This window comes from Stegostoma tigrinum, chromosome 24 (genome assembly GCF_030684315.1).
Source record: "Stegostoma tigrinum isolate sSteTig4 chromosome 24, sSteTig4.hap1, whole genome shotgun sequence".
NCBI lineage: Eukaryota > Metazoa > Chordata > Chondrichthyes > Orectolobiformes > Stegostomatidae > Stegostoma > Stegostoma tigrinum.
Genome location: NC_081377.1, coordinates 40,012,052 through 40,032,880, shown reverse-complemented (window position 1 = coordinate 40,032,880; position 20,829 = coordinate 40,012,052). Strand labels below are relative to the sequence as shown.

Sequence of the window (20,829 nt, the reverse complement as noted above, 5' to 3'; positions counted from 1 at the left end):
TGTTTTCAAAAAGTGGTTCTGTGCAATTTATTGCAGATGAGTCATACAGATAGGCGTACATCAAAAAAACATATCCCACAGGGAGGAAGATATCTCCAGTGAAACCAAACAGGTATCTGTCTGCTTTCACATAGCTACCAACCAATCCCCTAATAAAAGTGGGTAGATTTGATATGGATTAGCTATTTAGGAAGGGTATATTGATCTTGGAGGGACTACTCAATGTAGGTTATGTTCTGTCATGAGGAGAGATTATACAAATTAAGCCCATTTTCTCTAGAATTTGGAAAGTTAAGGGGTGAACTGATCAGAGTGTTCAACATGTGAACAGAAAAAGATAGAATAGATACAGATAAACAATTTTGACTAGTTGAGGACTCATAATCTGAGAATTAGGGCCAGACAGTTCAGGAGAAATGCTAGGAAACACTGCTACACACAAAAAATAGTAGAGGTTTGGAACCCTTCCACAAACAGCAGGGAATGACAGATCAGTTATAATTTTGAATCTAAAATGGATATATGTTTATTGAGCAAAGCTATTAAGGATCTGGGCTAAAGGCAAGCTTATGGAGTTAGGCCGCAAATCAGCCATGATCTCATTGAATGGTGGAACAGACTCAGGGGCTGAATGGCCTACTCTCATTCCCATTGTCCTATGTACATCAATTTCCCTCCTGAGCTTTGACGGTGTCTTACTCACATTAGGTTACACTGAAATCAGGCCCTCAATCGTTATGACATTTTAACACAGGATAGTTGGCTGAGGGGGCATCACTTCGAACCCAAACTTGTCGTTCTTAGTAGCTACACCAAACAATGCCTAATGAATTTCACTTCTGATTACTTGCTCTCATCACACATCCAGATGTCCAGGATTACAGTAGCTGCTTCAATGATCTCCTCCCTTCATACTTAAGCTCATTGTTCTGCACTCAGTGCTATGTCAGGTGCCATTGTTGAGATATCCCTGAGCAATTAGTGTTGTCTAATAGGGTGTTACTCAGTTGAAATGGATTCCATGACAAACTCAGCAGACTGTGCAACCTTTGACCCCATCTGACCTTTTCAGATCTTGGTCTGGAGGGTTTTGAATGCGGTGAATGTTTGAGCCCAGCTTCTCTAGCTCTTTGTCCACAACCTCCGCCTTGGGTAGAATGAGGTGGCAGGTCTCGAATCCAATACTATTAGCACCAGTTGGAACCACATCAGCCACCCAGGACAATCGAACCACGCACGCACCACCCTGCGCCCCTTCCTTATCTCTTGGCAGATGAATACAGTCTGGGAAAATGTGAGGTTATGCACTTTGGTAGGCAGGATAGAAGCATGGACTATTTTCTAAAAGGAGAAGGGCTTCAGAAATCTGAAGCACAAAGGGACTTGGGAGTCCTAGTTCAAGATTCTGTTAAGATTAACAAGCAGGTTCAGTTGGTAGTTAGGAAGATAAATGTAACGTTAACAATAATTTCAACAAAGCTAGCATAAAAGGCAGGGATGTACTTCTGAGGTTGTACACGGCTCTGGTCAGATCACATTTGGAATATTGTGAATAGTTTTTGGTCCCGTTTCTAAGGAAGGATGTGCTGGCATTGCAGAGGGTCCAGAAGAGTTTACAAGGATGATCCTGGGAATGAAGGGCTTGTCATATGAGAAGTGGTGGAGGACTCTGGGTCTGTACTTGATGGAGTTTGGAAAGATGGGGGGGTGGGGTGAAATCTGATTGAAGCTTACAGAATACTGAGAGGCCAAGATAGAGCAGATGTGGAGAAGATGTTTCCACTAGTAGGACAGAACAGGGCGCAAGGGCACACCCTCAGAGTGAAGGGAACGACCATTCGGAATTGAGATGAAGAGGAATTTCTTCAGCCAGAGGAAGCTTAGTCTGTGGAAGTCATTGGAGTAGAGGGCTTGCCCCGTGTGGTATCCTACTTCAGGATGTACAGGAGGATTCATCATCTCACTCAAATATTCCCCTCCAATGCGGCCTGTCAGGGTTGTCTATGTTTGGCCTGTTTGTGTTGAATGAGTATCAAATCAGAGCCCGAAATAATTGACATGAGCAGTATGAAGGCAGGTGGAGTCTTTACTGGCATTGTCACAGGACTTGTAATCCCGAATGGGCCACTGCTGCTCTGGGGAGATCGCCTTGTAACGTTGCCTGGCAGCTGGTGAAATTTGAATTAAATAAATAAAAGCCCAGAAGAAGCTGAATCAGAAGTAAGCCATTCAGCACCTCCCACGTCAACTCCCTCATTCTGCGAGACCATGGTTGATCTGATAATCCGCAACTTCACTTTCCCACTTTATCCACATAAGTTTCAAATTCCTTGCTGATTAAAAATTTGTCTATGTCAGCCTTGAATGTACTTAATGAGTAAGCCTCGACAGGCCTTCATGGTGAAGAATTCCACAGATTCACAGCTCCCTGAGAGAGAAAAGTTCCTCCTCACTTCTCTCTAAAGTGCATGGTTGCATATTCTGAGATGAAGCCTTCAGGTCCTAGATGCTCCTAAAAAGAGAAACAATGCCTACGTATCTAACCTGCCAAGCCCCCTCAGGATCTTATACAATTCAATGAGATCTCCTCTCATTCTTCTTAATTCAAACAAATACAGGCCCAGAACCTCTCCTCGCAAGACAGCCACGTGAATCTCCTCCGGATTGTCTCAACGGAATCCACAGCCAGAGGGAGTTTAAGGTTTGAGAAAAGGTAATGGATAACAAGAATTCATTGAGAAATCACAAAATCAGGCGTGGTGTTAGATAACTAATCTTTGCTAAACATACCGTAATCTCAATACCTGTGAAATCACTAATCCCAAATTCGCATATCCGCAGCAAAAAATAAGTAGCAACAAAATACAACATCAGCGGAGAAAAGTCGTGTATCCCAGATTTTTAAACTATTTTTAATTTACTTTTAAATGAACTGTGCACACATAAATTTCATGGGTTTCTCAGATGGAACCCTCGCGGATACACAGGAATGAATGCAATTACATCTGGAATCATTCTCATAGATTAAAGGTAATGTCACCAGTGTCCTACAGGACATAGGGCTGCTCTATCATCAGACAGAGAGAGAGATGACTCTGGTGGTTTAACCTGAGAGTCATCACACCTCAAGGAGAGGGGAAAGGTTGAGGAGAGTGATGGTTGTTGTGATGATGTTGTGCTTTTAGAGAGATGTATTCTGTCCCGTTCTCTTGCAGAGGTGTGTTGTCACAGTGGTGTCAAAATGCCTCCTTCAGACAGGCAGTTGGTAAACAGCTTTGGAGTTCTCTCCGGGTGTTTGTTTTCAAGTAAGGCAAAACAGACATGAGTGGGCGGGCTCAGGCCCACACATATACCCAGACAGGATTTAGTTTTGCTTTCAGTGAGTTGTTAGCTTTTGCTGGCTACTGGAGCTAAAAAAGTTGAGTTTCTGCTGCTAGAGTGAAGTTTCAGACGGAGAGGCTTCCACTTAAAAATCAAGGGGCAGATTGTTTCTTTTGGTGTTCCTACTGGACTGGAGAGAGACAGTGCGGGAGAATAACAACTGTGCAGCTGTGTTGCTGATTTGCCTCTGCCAAAGGTACATTTATGAGATGCTGCCTGTACTGGAATAGTTGATGGTTAGTTGTTAAACAATACATTACTCTGTTAAAATATTTAACAAGATAAAGTTACGCCAATTCTTCTTTTTGTTGTATTTCAACTGTTGTTGTAAGAATAAAAGTCCGTTTTGATTAAAGCTTTGTAATGGACAAATTGAATCATATCTGGAACACAATACCTCTCACTTATCCTTTAAAAAAACAGTAAAAGTCAGGGTGTAGGCTATCTCCATAATACTCTTTCCTGGGGTCTGGTCTGTCCCACAGCATTGTAGTAACTTCAGCTGCTGCAGGAACTGAATCCACACTGTTAGTGTCACTCAGCATTGCAAACCTGCTGCCAGCTCATCAAAATTCCCTTCATAAATTAACAGAGTCATCTCAGCTGTACCTTCTGTGATGAAAGGGGGCTTCAATGTGTGAAAACTAAACAAATTCTATCACTTCTACATCCTGTGCAAAGTGGTTGTTGAAGTAAGAGGCTGCATGTGGGTTATTGCCCAGAGCCCATCTGCTCTTCTTCTTTATTTTACCTTTGTTCCTGCGCTTTTCATTCACTTTATTTCCCTTTTATTTTGGTCTTTTCTTTGCTCTATCCTGCAGCAGGTTGGTCACTGGCACTGACGCAGCAGCAAGACTCGGCCACATGCGGAATGGCTGACATAGCCTCTCCCGGAGATAGGATGCAGCAGCAGCAGTAGTGAGGATGGTCTCCTAGTGATAGGGAATGGTAGCAGTGAGCTCATTCTCCCGCCGTTTGGAGCTGGCGACAGCGAAGCTCCTCCAGCGATCGGGGACAGCGGAGCTGGCAGCAATGGGCTATTCAAGATGGCGGAGCTAGCCAGACAACATCTGCAGCTGAAATGGGACTCATGGGCTGACAGCTGCCTGGTCTGGCAGAGGGGCCAGGCTTATGGGTTCAGCAACTTCAGCGAAGAAGGCCCAGCGGCGAAGAGATGGAGCCTGAAGTGGGGTGACTCCTACATTGGTGGGTCTGGAGCAGGCAGGACCGAGGTGTTGGAGGTCTCTCCTGAGCCAGGTGCTGGCCTAGATTGGGTCAGAAGGACTCTTATTCTGGTTTTTACTTTGAAATGGTCCCAGGAATGAAAAACTTAACATATGAGGAATGTTTGAGGACTCTGGGACTATACTCATTGGAGTTTAGAAGTATGAGGGGGAATCTAATTGAAACTATCAAAATACTGAATGGTCTGGACAGAGTGGATGTTGGGAAGCTGTTTCCATTGGTAGGAGAGTCTAGGACCCAAGGGCACAGCCTTAGAGTCAAGGGAAGACCTTTTAGAACAGAGATAAGGAGAAACTACTTCAGCCAGACAGTGGTGAATCTGTGGAATTCACTGCCACAGAAGGCTGTGGAGGTCAGGTCATTGAGTATATTTAAGTTGGAGATAGATAGGTTCTTGATTATCAAGGGTTACAGGGATAAAGCAAAAGAATGGGTTTAAGGAGCTTATCATTCACGATTGAATGGTGGAGCAGACTCGATGGGCTGAATAACCTAATTTCTGCTCCTATGTCTAATGGTCTTATGGTTTGTTTTTATGATTTATTCCTGTGACTTACAATGCTGATCGATTAATTTCTTTAATAACACAGTGTGGAGCTGGAGGAACATAGCAGGCCATACAGTATCAGAGGAGCAGGAAAGTTGATGTTTCGGTTCGGGACCCTTCTTCAGAATTGGGTTTTCTTTACTTTTTTTTGTCTGCTAAGAATTTGATCTTAAGTATCTGTAACTTATACCTAAGATGCGCTGTAATGCAGTGATGGCAAACCTTTCACTATACTCATTTGAGTGCATGTGACAATAAAACTAATTCAATCTAATTCAAGGAGGATCAATCTAACTTGGTACAAATTCCATTCTGGCCTCAGTAAGTTAGCGCTGACCAAGTGCTCGATGGTAACAGCTGGCCAGTATTCTGGTGTGTAGAGCGGAGTATATAATGATGCTCCTGATGTCAATGATACGCAAGTTGGAAATATTTGGAAGGAGGCAGCATGTTATCCAAGGAATCTGAGGCCGAGCAGCTGGAAAGTGGAGCCCATTTGGGGGAAACAGGTGGCTATGATCTCTCAGATAACAAAGTGTGGAGCTGGATGAACACAGCAGGCCAAGCAGCATCTCAGGAGCACAAAAGCTGACATTTCGGGCCTGGACTCTTCATCAGATCTCTCGACCTCTCCACGGCTTCTTCCCCTTTCCAAACATCAACCTCTTTAAGCGATTTTTGGGTTATCATTCCTGATTTTTACTTCTAAGACTTGGTGTCAAAATTGCCAAAATGATTTCATCGATATTGCATTTGTTAAGTGCGTTACTCTGTTAAGATTCATCCTTGGAATAGAAACTGTTGTTGAGATATTTGATATCAGGAGTTTTCTTGGAGAGAACATTGACCTTCTCCAGCACCAGGGATTGCCCTCACCTTCCATATGGGTCTGCAGTTTTGAATTTTTTTTAATATAATTCATTGACAAACTAGAGTTTCAATGGAAATTATTGCCCATCCGTAATTCTCCAGAGGGCAACTAGGAGTCGACCACATGCTTATGGGTCTGGAGTCACATGTGGGCCAGATCAGGTAAAGACAGTAACTTGTTTCTCTAAAGGGCATTGTTGAACTAGATTATCCCCCCAGCAGCATCATGAACATCACTGGACTCTTAATGTCAGATTTTCGTTGAATTCATGGCCCACATCTGCCTCGGTGGGCCTTGAAAGCAGAGCCCCGAACATTACCTGAGCCCCTGGAATAACAGTCTCATGCTCATGCCAATAGGCCATCACCCCCTTTGAAAGATTCATTGCAAGACTGGTCCTGATTCGTCAGCAACACCTTCATTGGTGTATTGTGCAATATTCATCATAGAATCCCTACAGTGCAGATAAAAGCCATTCAGTCCATCGAATCCACACTAACCCTTCAAACAACATCCAATCCAGACCCGCTGTCCCACCCTATTGCTGTAAACTGGCATTGACCATGGCTAACACACCTAGTCTACACATCCCTGGGCATTACGGGGCACTTAAACATGGTCAGTTCACCTAACCTGCACATCTTTGGGCTATAGAAGGAAATCAGAGCACCCAGAGGAAACTCATGCAGACATGCAGGGATAGCATAGGGAACTTGTGTGTGGAGTCTGAGGAGGTAGGGGAAGCCCTAAATGAGTTTTTTGCTTCTGTCTTTACGAAAGAAACGAACTTTGTAGTGAATGAAACCTTTGAAGAGCAGGTGTGCATGCTGGAATGGATAGAGATAGACGAAGCTGATGTGCTGAAAATTTTGTCAAACATTAAGATTGACAAGTCGCCAGGCCCGGACCAGATTTGTCCTGGGCTGCTTTGGGAAGCGAGAAATGCAATTGCTTCGCCACTTGCGAAGATCTTTGCATCCTCGCTCTCCACTGGAGTCGTACCTCAGGACTGGAGAGAGGCAAATGTAATTCCTCTCTTCAAGAAAGGAAATAGGGAAATCCCCGGCAATTACAGACCAGTAAGTCTCACGATTGACAAGTCGCCAGGCCCGGACCAGATTTGTCCTCGGCTGCTTTGGGAAGCGAGAAATGCAATTGCTTCACCACTTGCGAAGATCTTTGCATCCTCGCTCTCCACTGGAGTCGTACCTCAGGACTGGAGAGAGGCAAATGTAATTCCTCTCTTCAAGAAAGGAAATAGGGAAATCCCCGGCAATTACAGACCAGTAAGTCTCACGTCTGTCGTCTGCAAGGTGTTAGAAAGGATTCTGAGGGATAGGATTTATGACCATCTGGAAGAGCATGGCTTAATCAAATACAGTCAACATGGCTTTGTGAGGGGTAGGTCATGCCTCACAAACCTTATCGAGTTTTTTGAGGATGTGACCAGAAAAGTTGATGAGGGTCGAGCTGTGGATGTGGTGTATATGGACTTCAGTAAGGCATTTGATAAGGTTCCCCATGGTAGGCTCATTCAGAAGGTCAGGAGGAATGGGATACAGGGGTACTTAGCTGCTTGGATACAGAACTGGCTGGCCAACAGAAGACAGCGAGTGGTAGTAGAAGGAAAATATTCTGCCCGGAAGTCAGTGGTGAGTGGGGTTCCACAGGGCTCTGTCCTTGGGCCTCTACTGTTTGTAATTTTTATTAATGACTTGGATGAGGGGATTGAAGGATGGGTCAGCAAGTTTGCAGACGACACAAAGGTCGGAGGTGTCAACAGTATAGAGGGCTGTTGTAGGCTGCAGCGGGACATTGACAGGATGCAGAGATGGGCTGAGAGTTGGCAGATGGAGCTCAACCTGGATAAATGCGAGGTGATGCATTTTGGAAGGTCGAATTTGAAAGCTGAGTACAGGGTTAAGGATAGGATTCTTGGCAGTGTGGAGGAACAAAGGGATCTTGGTGTGCAGATACATAGATCCCTTAAAATGGCCACCCAAGTGGACAGGGTTGTTAAGAAAGCATATGGTGTTTTGGCTTTCATTAACAGGGGGATTGAGTTTAAGAGTCGTGAGATCTTGTTGCAGCTCTATAAAACTTTGGTTAGACCACACTTGGAATACTGCGTCCACTTCTGGTCGCCCTATTATAGGAAAGATGTGGATGCTTTGGAGAGGGTTCAGAAGAGGTTTACCAGGATGCTGCCTGGACTGGAGGGCTTATCTTATGAAGAGAGGTTGACTGAGCTCGGTCTCTTTTCATTGAAGAAAAGGAGGAGGAGAGGGGACCTAATTGAGGTATACAAGATAATGAGAGGCATAGATAGAGTTGATAGCCAGAGACTATTTCCCAGGGCAGAAATGGCTAGCACGAGGGGTCATAGTTTTAAGCTGGTTGGAGGAAAGTATAGAGGGGATGTCAGAGGCGGGTTCTTTACACAGAGAGTTGAGAGAGCATGGAATGCGTTGCCAGCAGCAGTTGTGGAAGCAAGGTCATTGGGGTCATTTAAGAGACTGCTGGACATGTATATGGTCACAGAAATTTGAGGGTGCATACATGAGGATCAATGGTCGGCACAACATTGTGGGCTGAAGGGCCTGTTCTGTGCTGTACTGTTCTATGTTCTATGTGGAGAATGTGCAAACTCCACACAGAACAGTTGCCCAAGGGTGGAATTGAACCCAGGTCCCTGGCACTGTGAGGCAGCAGTGCTAACCACTCAGTCACCATGCTGCAGTTTTCTGGGGTATTGTTGCACTATCAGGAAACCCCTGAGCAGGGCACGGAACTCCAGATCTCACCACCCAATCTGCTGAGACGGGCACTCCTCAGAAACAAAGCTGTAGCACTGGGGAAATGCTGAGGTCGAGAAGGAGCCTCATGTACAGTGTAAAACTAGGTCTAGAGAAACAAATTTATAGCACCAAGGCCCCTTGTCTCATTATGTTGGTAATGACTGAAGAGAAGCCCCTCAATCTCATCACACAATTCCACTTCCTGGTCCATACTTGAACTTATGGAGTCATAGAGTCATACAACACAGAAACAGGCCCTGCCAACCATGTTCCCAAACTAAGCTAGTCCCATCTGCCTGCGCTTGGCCCATATCCTTCCTTTCTTATTTGAATACTTAGCTAAATTTTAAATCTGAGATAGACACGTTTTTGTTAAGCAAAAGTAGCAAAGGGCCAAAGGCAGGTGTATATAGTTAGGCCACAGGGCAGCCATGATCTCAGTCAATGATGGAACAGGCTCAAGCAGCTGAATGAACACAGCAGGTCAAGCAGCTGCTTAGGAGCAGGACAGCCTAGACCCTGAAGCATCAGCTTTCCTGCTCCTAAGATGCTGCTTGGCCTGCTGTGTTCATCCAGCTCCACACATTGTTATCTTGGATTCTCCGCCACCTGCAGTTCCTATTATCTCCGATCTCAAGCAGCTTATGGTCCCAAGGAACTGTAATTAGGCAACTTTTGACACTGAGCCACCCAAAGATGCTTAGAGCTGATAACCAAATATTGGTCAAAAGTTTAAGGAACATCTTTCTGGAATGGGAATTTGGGGATTAGGAGGGAAAGAGGACAGGGTTTAGAAAGGAAATCCCAGAATTTATGATCCAGGCCAAATCACAACTACCGATGGCAGAATAATTAAAAACAGGGATGAATGAAGGATGAGAATTAGGGAAGATGCAGAGACTGCAGACATCATAGGCCCAGAGGGGTTTACAGAACTGAGGAGAGGTGAATCTATTGAGGAAATGTGAGTAAGGATGTGATTTTAAAGTTCACATATTGTTGGACCAAGAGCCAATATAGTGGAGCCAGCAAGCCATAGAGAGGGTGATGAATGAATAGTATTTGGTACAAGTTAGGACACAGGGCAACACTGTTGTGGGTGAGAGATAGTTTACAGAGACAGCATGGTGGGAAATCAGTCCAGAAAAGCAGAAATAATCTGCAACTGAAGAAAAGAAACATTGTTCTAAATTGGCTCAAGTTTACTGCAAATTTTAACTTTTCTTTTTTTTCATTGAGCCTCTACAGTGTGGAAACAGGCTCTTTAGCCCAATACGTTTTGTATTTAATATGCTCCCATGTGCAAAATGATTCAAGTGCTCTTGTGATGCAGTGGTAGAGTCCCTTCCTCTGAGCCAGGAGGCCTGGATTCAAGTCCCACCTTCCCCAGAGATGTATAGTGACCTCCTTGGACAGGTTAGGTAAAAACAAAATGTAGGTGTCAGACAAAATTCAATGTGGAAGAATAGCCATTTCAGTAAGTTAGTGGAGAGGGATTTTGGGAAGCTGGGAAGAGGGGGAGGTAACTGGCATTAGTGGGATCAAATCTCGGCAAAGATGCTGGGAGAGAATGAGAGGGAAGGATAAACTGGGGGTCGTCTTCTGAATCCATATATAGTCAATTACATTCTTGCTCTATGTTGTAACTCCTCCAGTAGCTGTGAGAAATTGGGATTGGTAAGTTCTTTAGCTGATGTAACTGGGAAAGGATCCAGGTCTTTTATCACTGGTTCTTTACCTTCACAATCCACAGTACTATCCTCTTCAATCACATTCATCAACAAACCTACCCAGCTTGCAACCAACAAGAGGTCAATGAGCAGGCTGCGGGGAACATACATTCAATATTTACAGATGCGATTAATGCTGGAAACTGTATCTCTACAGAGTGAAGATATGGCTCAGAATCCAGTCAGTGCCCTCCTGTCAATGCCCTCCACCCCCACCCCACATACCCCTCCCCCACCCACCTCCAGCCCCAGTTCCAGGGCTAAGGTGAGAAACATAGAAAATTGGAGCAGAAATAGGCCATTCTGCCCTTTGAGACTGCTCTCCTGTACAATAGGATCACAGCTGATCATCCAACTGAGTTCCTTGTTCTCACTTTCTCCCCAGTACCTTTGATCCTTTTAGCCATAAGCATTATATCTGACTCCTTCTTGAAAATATTCAATGTTTTGGCCTCAACCGCTTTCTGTGGCAGAGAATTCCACAAGCTCACTATTTTCTGGGTGAAGAAATTTCTCCTCATCTTATCCCAAATGACCTACATTGTACCTTAGACTGTGACCCCTAGTTCTGGACTTTCCTGTCACCAGGAACATCCTTCTTGCGTTGACCCTGCCTAGCCCTGTTAGAATTTTATAGATTTCTTTGAGATCCTCCCTGTCATTCTTCTGAATTCCAATGAATATTGTCCTGACCAATCCAGACTCCCCTCGTACACCAGTCCTGCCATCCCAGGAATCAGTTTGGGAAACTTACAGAGGTTTAAAATCTTCTTGATCTCTTTTCCTTTCTCTTCCAGGTTTTCCCATGTTACATAGGGGTCACCACAATGGCTAATTCATCACTTTCGTGTCAACTTTGATTACAGAGGGTGGACTCATGGCTGGCTGTCTTTCCAGCTTCATACCCCACCTCCCCAACAGCCTGCAGACTGCCACCAATACCAATGGCGTGCCTGCACCAGGGACTGGGATTCTTTGGAATATGGATACAAACAACCCCCCCAACATGGCCCACCTTTCCTGTTCCTAATCGACCCAACACCTCCTTAATCTTTAATGCTGCACTCTGGGAACGCAAGAACAACTCAGTCCCTTGAGCCTGCTCCGCCATTTACTACAATTATGGCTGATCTCATTTCGGCCTCAACTCCATTTTCTCCCTTTTTCTCCTTAACTCTTCAAACTGTTAATAATTAATCTGTTTATCCCCTCTTTAATTTACTTAATGTTCCAACATCCACCACTCCCTGGGATAGTGAATTCCAAAGATTTATGACCTTGAGAGAAGTAATTCCTTCTTGTCTCTGTTTTTGATCTGTTCCCCACTATCCAGAATTTTTAGCCTCAGTAGTGCATGCTGTTCTATGGTACCTTGCCCCTGCTCCACGACTTCCCAAGTCTTGATGCTTGGATGTGATTCACCAATACTTCCTTTATTGATCTCATGGCCACTTTGCTCGTTGTCTCATGTTAGTGGAGACCTCAATCTTGATCTTTTCTACATGCGACTCCAGGGTCATGGGTGCCTTCAAGCACAGGAAATGGCTTTTCAGCCCATCAAGCCCATCAAGCTCAAAAACAACCCACCTGATTATTCTCATTCTATTTTCCAACACTTGGCCCATCACTTTATGTGCCTTGGTATCACAAGTGTACACCTTTTCTGTTTAATTCATTCATGGGGTGAAGACGTCACTGCCCGCCCATCCCTAATTGCCCAGCGGGCAGTTCAGAGTCAACCACATTGCTGCGGGTCGGGAATCGCATGTTGGCCAGACCAGCTTGGGATGACATTTTCCTTCCCTAAAGGAAATACTTCTGAAATGTCAAGAGGCTTTTTCCATCTCCCACCCAGACAGTCAGTGAGCTCCAGATTCCCATCATCCTCGAGGTAAAAAAAGAGAAGTTCCTCACATCCCCTCAAACTTACTGCCTGCTGCCTTAAATCTATACTCCCAGGCCCATCAGTGGGAGAGGTGTCTTCCTTTATGCCTGTAATCCCCTATAATTTTTTACACATTAGTCAGGCCACCTCCTCTCCTCCCACTCCCACCCCACCCACCCTCAGTTTCCTTTGCTCGGAGTAAAACAACCCTAACCTGTCCAGTTCTTCTTCATAACTAAAATTTTCCAACCAGGCAACATCCCGGTAAATCTTCTTCTGCACCCTCTCCAGTGCAATCGCATCCCTCCTCCAACTGCACACAATACTCTAGCTGCGATCTAACTCGTGTTTTATACACTTCCAGCATAAGGGAGCTTCAAAATGAAAGTTCCAACTCAATCTCCAGACATGCATGATGACACTCAACCAACTTCTGAAATGGTCCCAGAGAGGCACTCTGTTTAAAGGGCAACTAAGGACGGGTAATAAATGCTGGCCCAGCCAGAGGCCCCCACATCCCATGAAGGAAAAATGTTAATGCGCTCAGCAGTGGAAGGAATCACTGTGCTCACTTGAATAAGTATTTGTTGCAGGCTCAGTGGATAGTAATTTAAAAAGTGAGCTCAGAGATTCAGAGACTAATTGTCCATCTTATTGCAAATTGCCTCTCAGTAGCTCACAGAACTACTGTGAGAAAGTTACATCCTTCATCTTTTAGCGACCCTCTATATGTGCAAGTGATTAACACCGGTACCATACAACACTAGACTTTAAATAATGTTGCTATTTTCATACTTATTACATCGCATTAAAAAAAACAAAACGCAAATGGGGTATTAACTGTGGAAAAGATTGTAACAAAGTCTTCATATTCTTTTGGCAGCTTTGAAGGACATTCAGTTTAGTCTTTTACATTCAGTATTAACTGAGAGAGAAAAAAATCAGCTGTTTACACAATTCTTAAAGCAAATAAAATTTTAAATGATACTTTGAAATAAATATTCTTGAAGCATCTGCACCAGAATATGGCAGTGTGTGTTCACAGAGTGCTGTCCCCAGTATATGAGATTTAATCCCATAGGTTCCAGACACTCCACAGTGCCACGTAACTATCACTGTTCTGTTTGAATTGAAGAGAGTTTCTATTTATATAGTGCCTTTTGCATCCCTTGGACATCTCAAAAAGTTTCACATACCGTAAGGCACTTTTTTTTAATGATGTGCCATTGTCACTCATTGTGGAGAGTCTGCGGACTATTTGACTGTGGGAGGCTTACTTGTCCTGTCAGAATTAGAGTTTCACATTAGGGATTGCAGCTGACTGGCCAACTCTTAGTAAAATCCCAATCCTACCACAGGACCAGGAAGGGTGGTGGCAGGAAGAATGTGCAGGACAGTTGGATGGCGGGGGGGAGGGCATGTTGAGTCACACATAACTACAATTTAACCTGCACAATTTCAATGTTATCATCCCCCTTTGAGAGGCACACAGTCCTGCTCAAACCCTTCAACTCACAAGCTGAGCTCCCACGAGCTTTCCTAGAAATCTGGGACAAAAACAAAAGTGTCTCAAAGGAAGGTGCGGTGGCCAAGTGTTCAAAATAAGGGGTAATCTGTGAACAGGACAGTTGGATAGGCTGTGTTGCTATCAGTTGTTTTAGATTCATAGGTGCAAGGCAGAATTATAAAGGGCTGGAGCTAAAAACATGCGAACCTGTGAGCCTTGATGGTTCACAAATTGAAAGCAATTCATTGTGTGGGAAGTTCTCAGAACATCCTATGGGATACAATAATGACCCTTGATAAATACAAGAGCTTTCCTTCACCACACCATTTACAATTTGCATTTAGAGGTAAAGGTAATTTTTAACCATTCTTACCTCTGTGAAGTAAGAATGAAAGTTTAACAGTGACAGATGCAGATCCTCTAACAGGAGGTAGACTTAATTATCAAGAACTGGCAAAACAAAACAATAAAATTCATCTCAGAAAATATCATTGTTCAGCATTGAGGCAGAAATGTTGATCCAAACAGATTCATGGGGTGGAAACCTTACTCTGTCAGCACAACACTGAATTATTTCCAGTGCGACTGTTTGAAATTTTTAGATCTTAGATTTTCTGTTTGGTAATCATTTTATTTTAGACTATTAATGCCACAACATCAATCAAAAAAATCCAACCTAAATGTTTCCATAAATCAGATTTCAAGTAAATCTCATCAATATTCAAACTTGACTGGTATTTGAGCCCTGTCTTATACATTATCTTCATCCAACATGCTGAAAGTCTTTCATATATTCTCTCTCCTATATCCATACATCCCTTTCCACCCACCAACTTCCTCACCTCCCCTTCCAAAGTACATGAGTCAAAGCTGCAGCAAGGATAGGGGTCGGTCTCACATCACTGTTGGATGGTTGACTGCCTGTTTGCCCAAATCTTACAAGTCAAGGCAACTCAATTCCACTCTGTCACTGACTGAGCTGCAGATAACGGAGGGAAGGAGGGATTAATAACTCAGATAATTACAAACAAGTTCCATCTGGGCAATTTGAAATTTAAACATTCGCCTAGTGGATGTGTGCCACCATCTACTTGCATCTCGCTAACAGAATTACTCTTCCCATAACTTGGGGCCCCATCAATAAATGTAATCTGACCGTCACGCACGGAGGCACGCACACACACAAAAATATCACTTTGCCTTCACACACACAAGAAAATATCATTTCACAATCACACGCACAAAAAATATAATTTTGCCTTCATGCACACACAAATATAGTTTAATGTTCACACTGAAAAAATTATAATTTCACCTTCATTTACACAAAAATATAGCCTCCTCTACACACACATACACAATAATTTTTTGACTCTTTCTCTCTCTCACAGCGATCACCTTCGGTAGCAAGCTGAAAATTTATTTTCCTCTCACAGGGAATTTCCATTCACACCAGTTGCTAGATTGACAATCCTCCCCTTATTTGTAATGACCTAACTCAGAACACTCTGCAAACAAGCACATCAAATTTTAGGAGATTAGCTGACAAGAAACTGTCCACATGGATGCAGAAGGCTGAACCCCAGAAAACAAGAGCCGTCTCAGAGGATCACACCAAACCCTGATTTACCAACATCCTCCTACACTGCACATACACCCCCAAACTTCACCTCCCTTGCCAACCCTCCATTAACAATGCGATCTAATCTGGGAGAGATAATACCTGATTTGATCTATTTCTGTAACACATTTCTGCCCCAGGACTGAGGAAGGTTGACAGTTCAGACATGCCCTATAAAGCAGTTTCACCCTGTAGTGGAATAAGGGCTCAATTTACACCTCCTCCTTTTAAAACAAGGAGTGTTTAAATTCCTCAGTTTGATGAAGACACACACACACACACACACACACACACACACACACACACACACACACACACACACACACACACACACACACACACACACACAGACAAAGACACACAGAGACACACACACAAAATCTGGAGAGTTTCCCAAAGTCAAATTCTGTTTTTTAGCGAACAGTCCATTGTGTTATAGATCATGTCGATTCTCCAGACTAGGTCCCACAAGCACATCCATGGCCTGATGCATTTTTCCATTTCCCTGATATTTTAGGCGTTTCTTTCACTTGTGACACTGAGTTGCCTTCCATAAACACAAGTTCTGTTTTTCAGTCCTGCTTCCACACACCTTTACAACAGGGTGCACCGGCAGCTGAAGCATCCCATCCTCGAGGCTTTCAGGGTGGCCCTGGTGGCCGTTTCAAACACCTCCCAGACGCCTTCCTTGGTCTTGGCTGAGCATTCCAGGTAATGGTAGGCCCCGATCCTCTCAGCCATGGCCTGGCCCTCCTCCCACCGGACAGGCTCCTTCTTGCTCCGGGCCAGCTCCTTCAACACTCGCTGGTCACTCCTCAGGTCCTTCTTGTTACCCACCAGTACCACTGGCACACCGGGGCAGAAGTGCCTGACCTCGGGCATCCACTTGTCCGGAATGTTCCTCAGCGAGTCGGGGCTGTCCACGGAGAAGCAGATGAGGATGACGTCTGTGTCAGGGTAGGACAGGGGCCGTAGGCGGTCGTAGTCCTCCTGACCGGCCGTGTCCCACAGTGCCAGCTCCACTAATTTCTGGTTCACTTCTATATCTGCCACGTAGGTCTCAAATACTGTAGGGACGTAGTCTTCGGGGAACTCGTCTTTGCTCAGAACAAACAACAGGCTGGTCTTACCACAGCCACCGTCGCCAACCACCACCAGCTTCCTCCTTAACGTGGCCATCCTGCCCTCTCTGATACACCTTGATCGAATTCCTGATGCGATCAGGAAGCTGTCTGTGTTCAGCCTCCTCCAACACTCTGCAGGATTATTGCTCTCAGCTGCCAAGGGCAGTGCCTTTTTATGAATCAGTGCAAGCAGCGACAGGCCAATCCAGTCTGTCTGGTTTCTGAGCACAGTCCTCCAGGTAGAATGATTGGGCCATTCTGCAGCAATTCATTGACATCACCAATGTTCAAATCCTTGCTTTCCCCACACCTTTCGCAGAGCCCAGGTACTGCATTTAAAAATAGCTAGCAGCTTTTCGTTCTTGTTGTTTTGTTCAGCTTTGTTTTTGTTCCTCTCTGAGCTGACGCACACCACAGGCAGAGACCATTCAATCTATCAAGTCCGTGCCAGCCCTCTCAACGATTTGTACAATTATTCCTCTTTGGAGATCATAGAATCCTTACAGTGCAGAAACGTCAGCTTTCCTGCTCCTCTGATGCTGCTTGTCCTGCTGTGTTCATCCAGCTCTACACCCTGTTTGTGCAGAAACAGGCTGCCTCCAAAGGGCATCCCTCGCCCAGACATGCCCCACATTACCCTACCCTATCCCTGTAATCCGGTATTTCCCATGGCCAACCCACCCTAACCCGCACATCTTTGGACTGTGGGACGAGATTCACACAGAAACAGGGAGAATGTGCAAACTCCACAGAGACAGTCATCCAAAGCTGTTACTGAACCTGGGTCCTTGGCACTATGAGGCTAACCACTGAGCCACCATGTTGCCCGCTCTTCCTAACCCCACCTCTGACACCCTCCCAACCTCTGAGAAGCCCTTTTGTCATGGGAATTTTCTTTTCAAAGTTGAAGGTGAACGAGCACCCCCCCAGCAGTGAATCCCATCCAGTTCATTCCAACTCGCTGAGTCAATTCAGTCTCAATAACTTCCCTACAGCTGTTTCTTTGCCAAAGATCTTATCATGGATTCTCGGATTCAGGCTGTCAAACCCCCTTTGTAATCTCCATCTCCTTCTCCTTCTCCTTCTCCTTCCCTTTCACCTTCACTTTCTCCTTCACCTTCTCCTCCTCCTCTGCTGAAGGTGTTGATTGTCAGTGGTGGAGTGGGGGTGGGGGGGGGGGGGGGGTGCCTGAGTTGATACTATTCTTCACCTATGACCCCCTTGCCCTTTATAATCCGGTTGGTTGTCTTGGGAATATAGCACATTGTGAAAGTAATCAATAAGGAAACAAGGAAAGATAGAAAGAAAGAGAGAATGAAAGAATGGAAGATAGAAGGATTTGCATTTCCGTAACCACTTTTCATTAAGTATTTCCCGTAGGTGTTGCCAATTTGTCCCTGGTATGCTCCAACAAACAGCAATGTGACAAGATTATTTTTTTTTAACTCATGTTTGGCGTGGTTTTCCAGTTCTCAGGAAAAGAAGGTGAGAGATGGGCACAATCCCTTGGGTAAGTGCCTTTATGGCACGGCTTGTGGGCCAAGGAGGAGAGCATTCTCTCTCAAGAATGATCGGGAAGCCTTTTCTAAAGGTTGGACAGTTGCCGAAAGCGATGGCTATGTTACTCAGTGCAGGTTGAGGTTCAAACCTTGGGTCAGTCCAGACCTGGAATGACTCAGTTCCAGACTTGTTTAGGTACTGAAGGAGGGCATCTGCACTCAGTGATTGGTTCTGATTCCTAATCAGACCACAGTAGGGACAATGGAGGGGTAGATTCAGCTGGGCCACAGCGGTCAACCCTCAACCCTAAAGTGTCCACCTCAGCTATGTTGCACCTCTTCAATAGGAAGGCCCAATATCATCTACTCAGAACTAGGCCAATGTGAGTCAAAAATAAAAATCTTTCGAAAGTAGATTTTTTTCGACATTCACCTGTGGGATGAGGGCATCACTGGCTCGGTGAACATTTATTGCTTGTCTTGAAATGCCCAGAGGGCAGTTAAAAGTCAACCACATTGCTGTGGGTCTGGAGTCATGTGGAGGCCAGACCAGGTAAAATGGCAGTTTCCTTCCCTACAGGACATTAGTGAACCAGATGGGGTTTTACCCAACAATCAACAATGATTTCATAGTTGTCATAGACTTATAATTCCAGCTTTTTGTGAACTGAATTTATATAGCCACCATCTACCATAATGGGGTTGAACTTGGATTCCCAGAACATTACCTGCGTCTCAGGATTTATCGCCTCATGATAACACCAATAGGCTATCGCTTCCTCTGCAGAATTTTAGAGTTTAGAATTTTAAGAGTTTCTAATAACATTGACTGGCCCATCTCGTGAGAGAGGACTGTTTTCTCATTACTCCTCCTGCCTTCGTTGAAACTGGGGGTCAGCAGCTTTTTGAGACTTTTACCATTTTAACCATTAGCCCCAAACCTGTACCCAACCCCACCCATTCCTGGGAGAAAGACAATAATTACTGCAGATGCTGGAAGCCAGAGTCTATTGGTGTGACACTGGAAAAGCACAGCCGGTCAGACAGCATCCGAGGAGCAGGAAAGTCAACATTTTGGGCCAAAACCCTTCATCAGGTCCGAGGAGGGGGAGGGGATCCCAGAAATAAATAGAGGCGAGTGGTGGGGCTGGAGGAAGGATAGGAGAGGTGGTGTTGGGAGGGGTTGGGTACGTGAAATGACCGCAGTTTTCAAACTGATGGCAGCTCATCAGAACTGAATGTACTTTGCAGATGTCCATAGAATGCGGGGAAGCCCACCAACATCAAATAGTCACTTGACTATGTAAGCTGACGAACATCCTTTCGTCCAGTGTTCCTGGGCATGGGATGTCAATGAAGCAATAATAAAGCCAAATCAAAGGATTTTTGACAAGCACCCACTTGCTCCAACATGAAGGATGTCATGATGCCATGCATCAGAGAGTGTTTGACCCGTTCATTGACTAACCCAGACAGGCTCACTTTGCTGTCAGTGGGATTGCACTGTGCACCTCAATAATAACAGTGAGAATACTTTCATAGAAAGAAAATTAATTGTTTAGATGCATGGACCTTGTGTAAGGTTCTGATAATCATTAGGGAGGTTTGTTCTTTCCATTGAGGGAGCGGTGTGAGAGAGAGCTGGACGGCGATGATTGCAGGCAGAAATGGTGAAAGTTAGAGGCTCTTCAATCCTTTACCAGCTGAACAGTCTTTGTTTCAAGTGACCTCTCACAGTGTCGAGATTTGAAGAGTGAAATAATTGCCACCCAACACTGTATTTCCCAATAATCAATGTTTTGTGCATTCCCACAATTATTTTGGATCTTTTGGTGTGATTTGGAGCTGTTTAATTGGAGCTGTTAGATCAGTGTGGCTGAAAGATGTTTTAATGTTCTGGCTTCGTATTTCAAATGGTCTCTTGGTCGTACTGAATTTACACCATGAGGTGGCACAGTTGAGTTATTTTACTTCTGAAATCCCTGAAGCTGTTTCAGAACGTGACAGCGCAGGTGACCTGTCTGCTGTTTTAACAGCTCTGTGGAATTAGAAGTAACTTCCTAAAACTATTCAGAAAGTCTCGCCCTCTATGAAGTGTTTACACATGTCACACTGCGCACTGGAAGAGCACATTCTGCTTTAGCATAGTTTGTAAATTATTGCTCTGCAGAGGTATCACATTGCACATGAAATGTTAATTCTGTTTCTCCCTCCACAGACACTGTCAGTTTCTCCTGCACTGTTTCAAATTAGAGACCTAATCCAATCCCTCCTTCTCCTCACTGTCTCCATCTCCTCACCCTCTCACTCCCTTCCTCTCCTCACTCGCTCCTTCTCCTCACCCACTCCCTCCCTCCCTCCCTCTCTCCCTCCCTCTCCTCTCTCTCCATCTCCCTCCCTCCCTCTCCCCCTCCCTCCCTTACTCTCCTCACCCCCTCACTCTCCTCACCCCTCACTCCCTAACCCTCTCACTCTCTCCCTCTCCTCACCCCCTCAATCCCTCTTACTCCTCACCCTCTCATTCCCTCCTTCTACTCATTCCCCCAATCCCCTTAACTCCTCACCCTCTCACTCCCTTACTCTTTTTACCTCCTCACTCCCTCCCTCTCCTCACCTGCTCA

The 20,829-nt window shown here is 44.8% G+C and overlaps 1 protein-coding gene across 1 annotated transcript; it reads right to left on the bottom strand.

Annotated features, from left to right (window-relative positions):
- Positions 1-13,350: 13,350 nt before the first annotated feature.
- LOC125465027 (rho-related GTP-binding protein RhoB-like) lies at positions 13,351-16,840 on the bottom strand. Its single transcript, XM_059654397.1, has one exon. The coding sequence runs from the start codon at positions 16,762-16,764 to the stop codon at positions 16,180-16,182; it is 585 nt and encodes a 194-aa protein (XP_059510380.1). The 5' UTR covers positions 16,765-16,840; the 3' UTR covers positions 13,351-16,179.
- Positions 16,841-20,829: the final 3,989 nt, after the last annotated feature.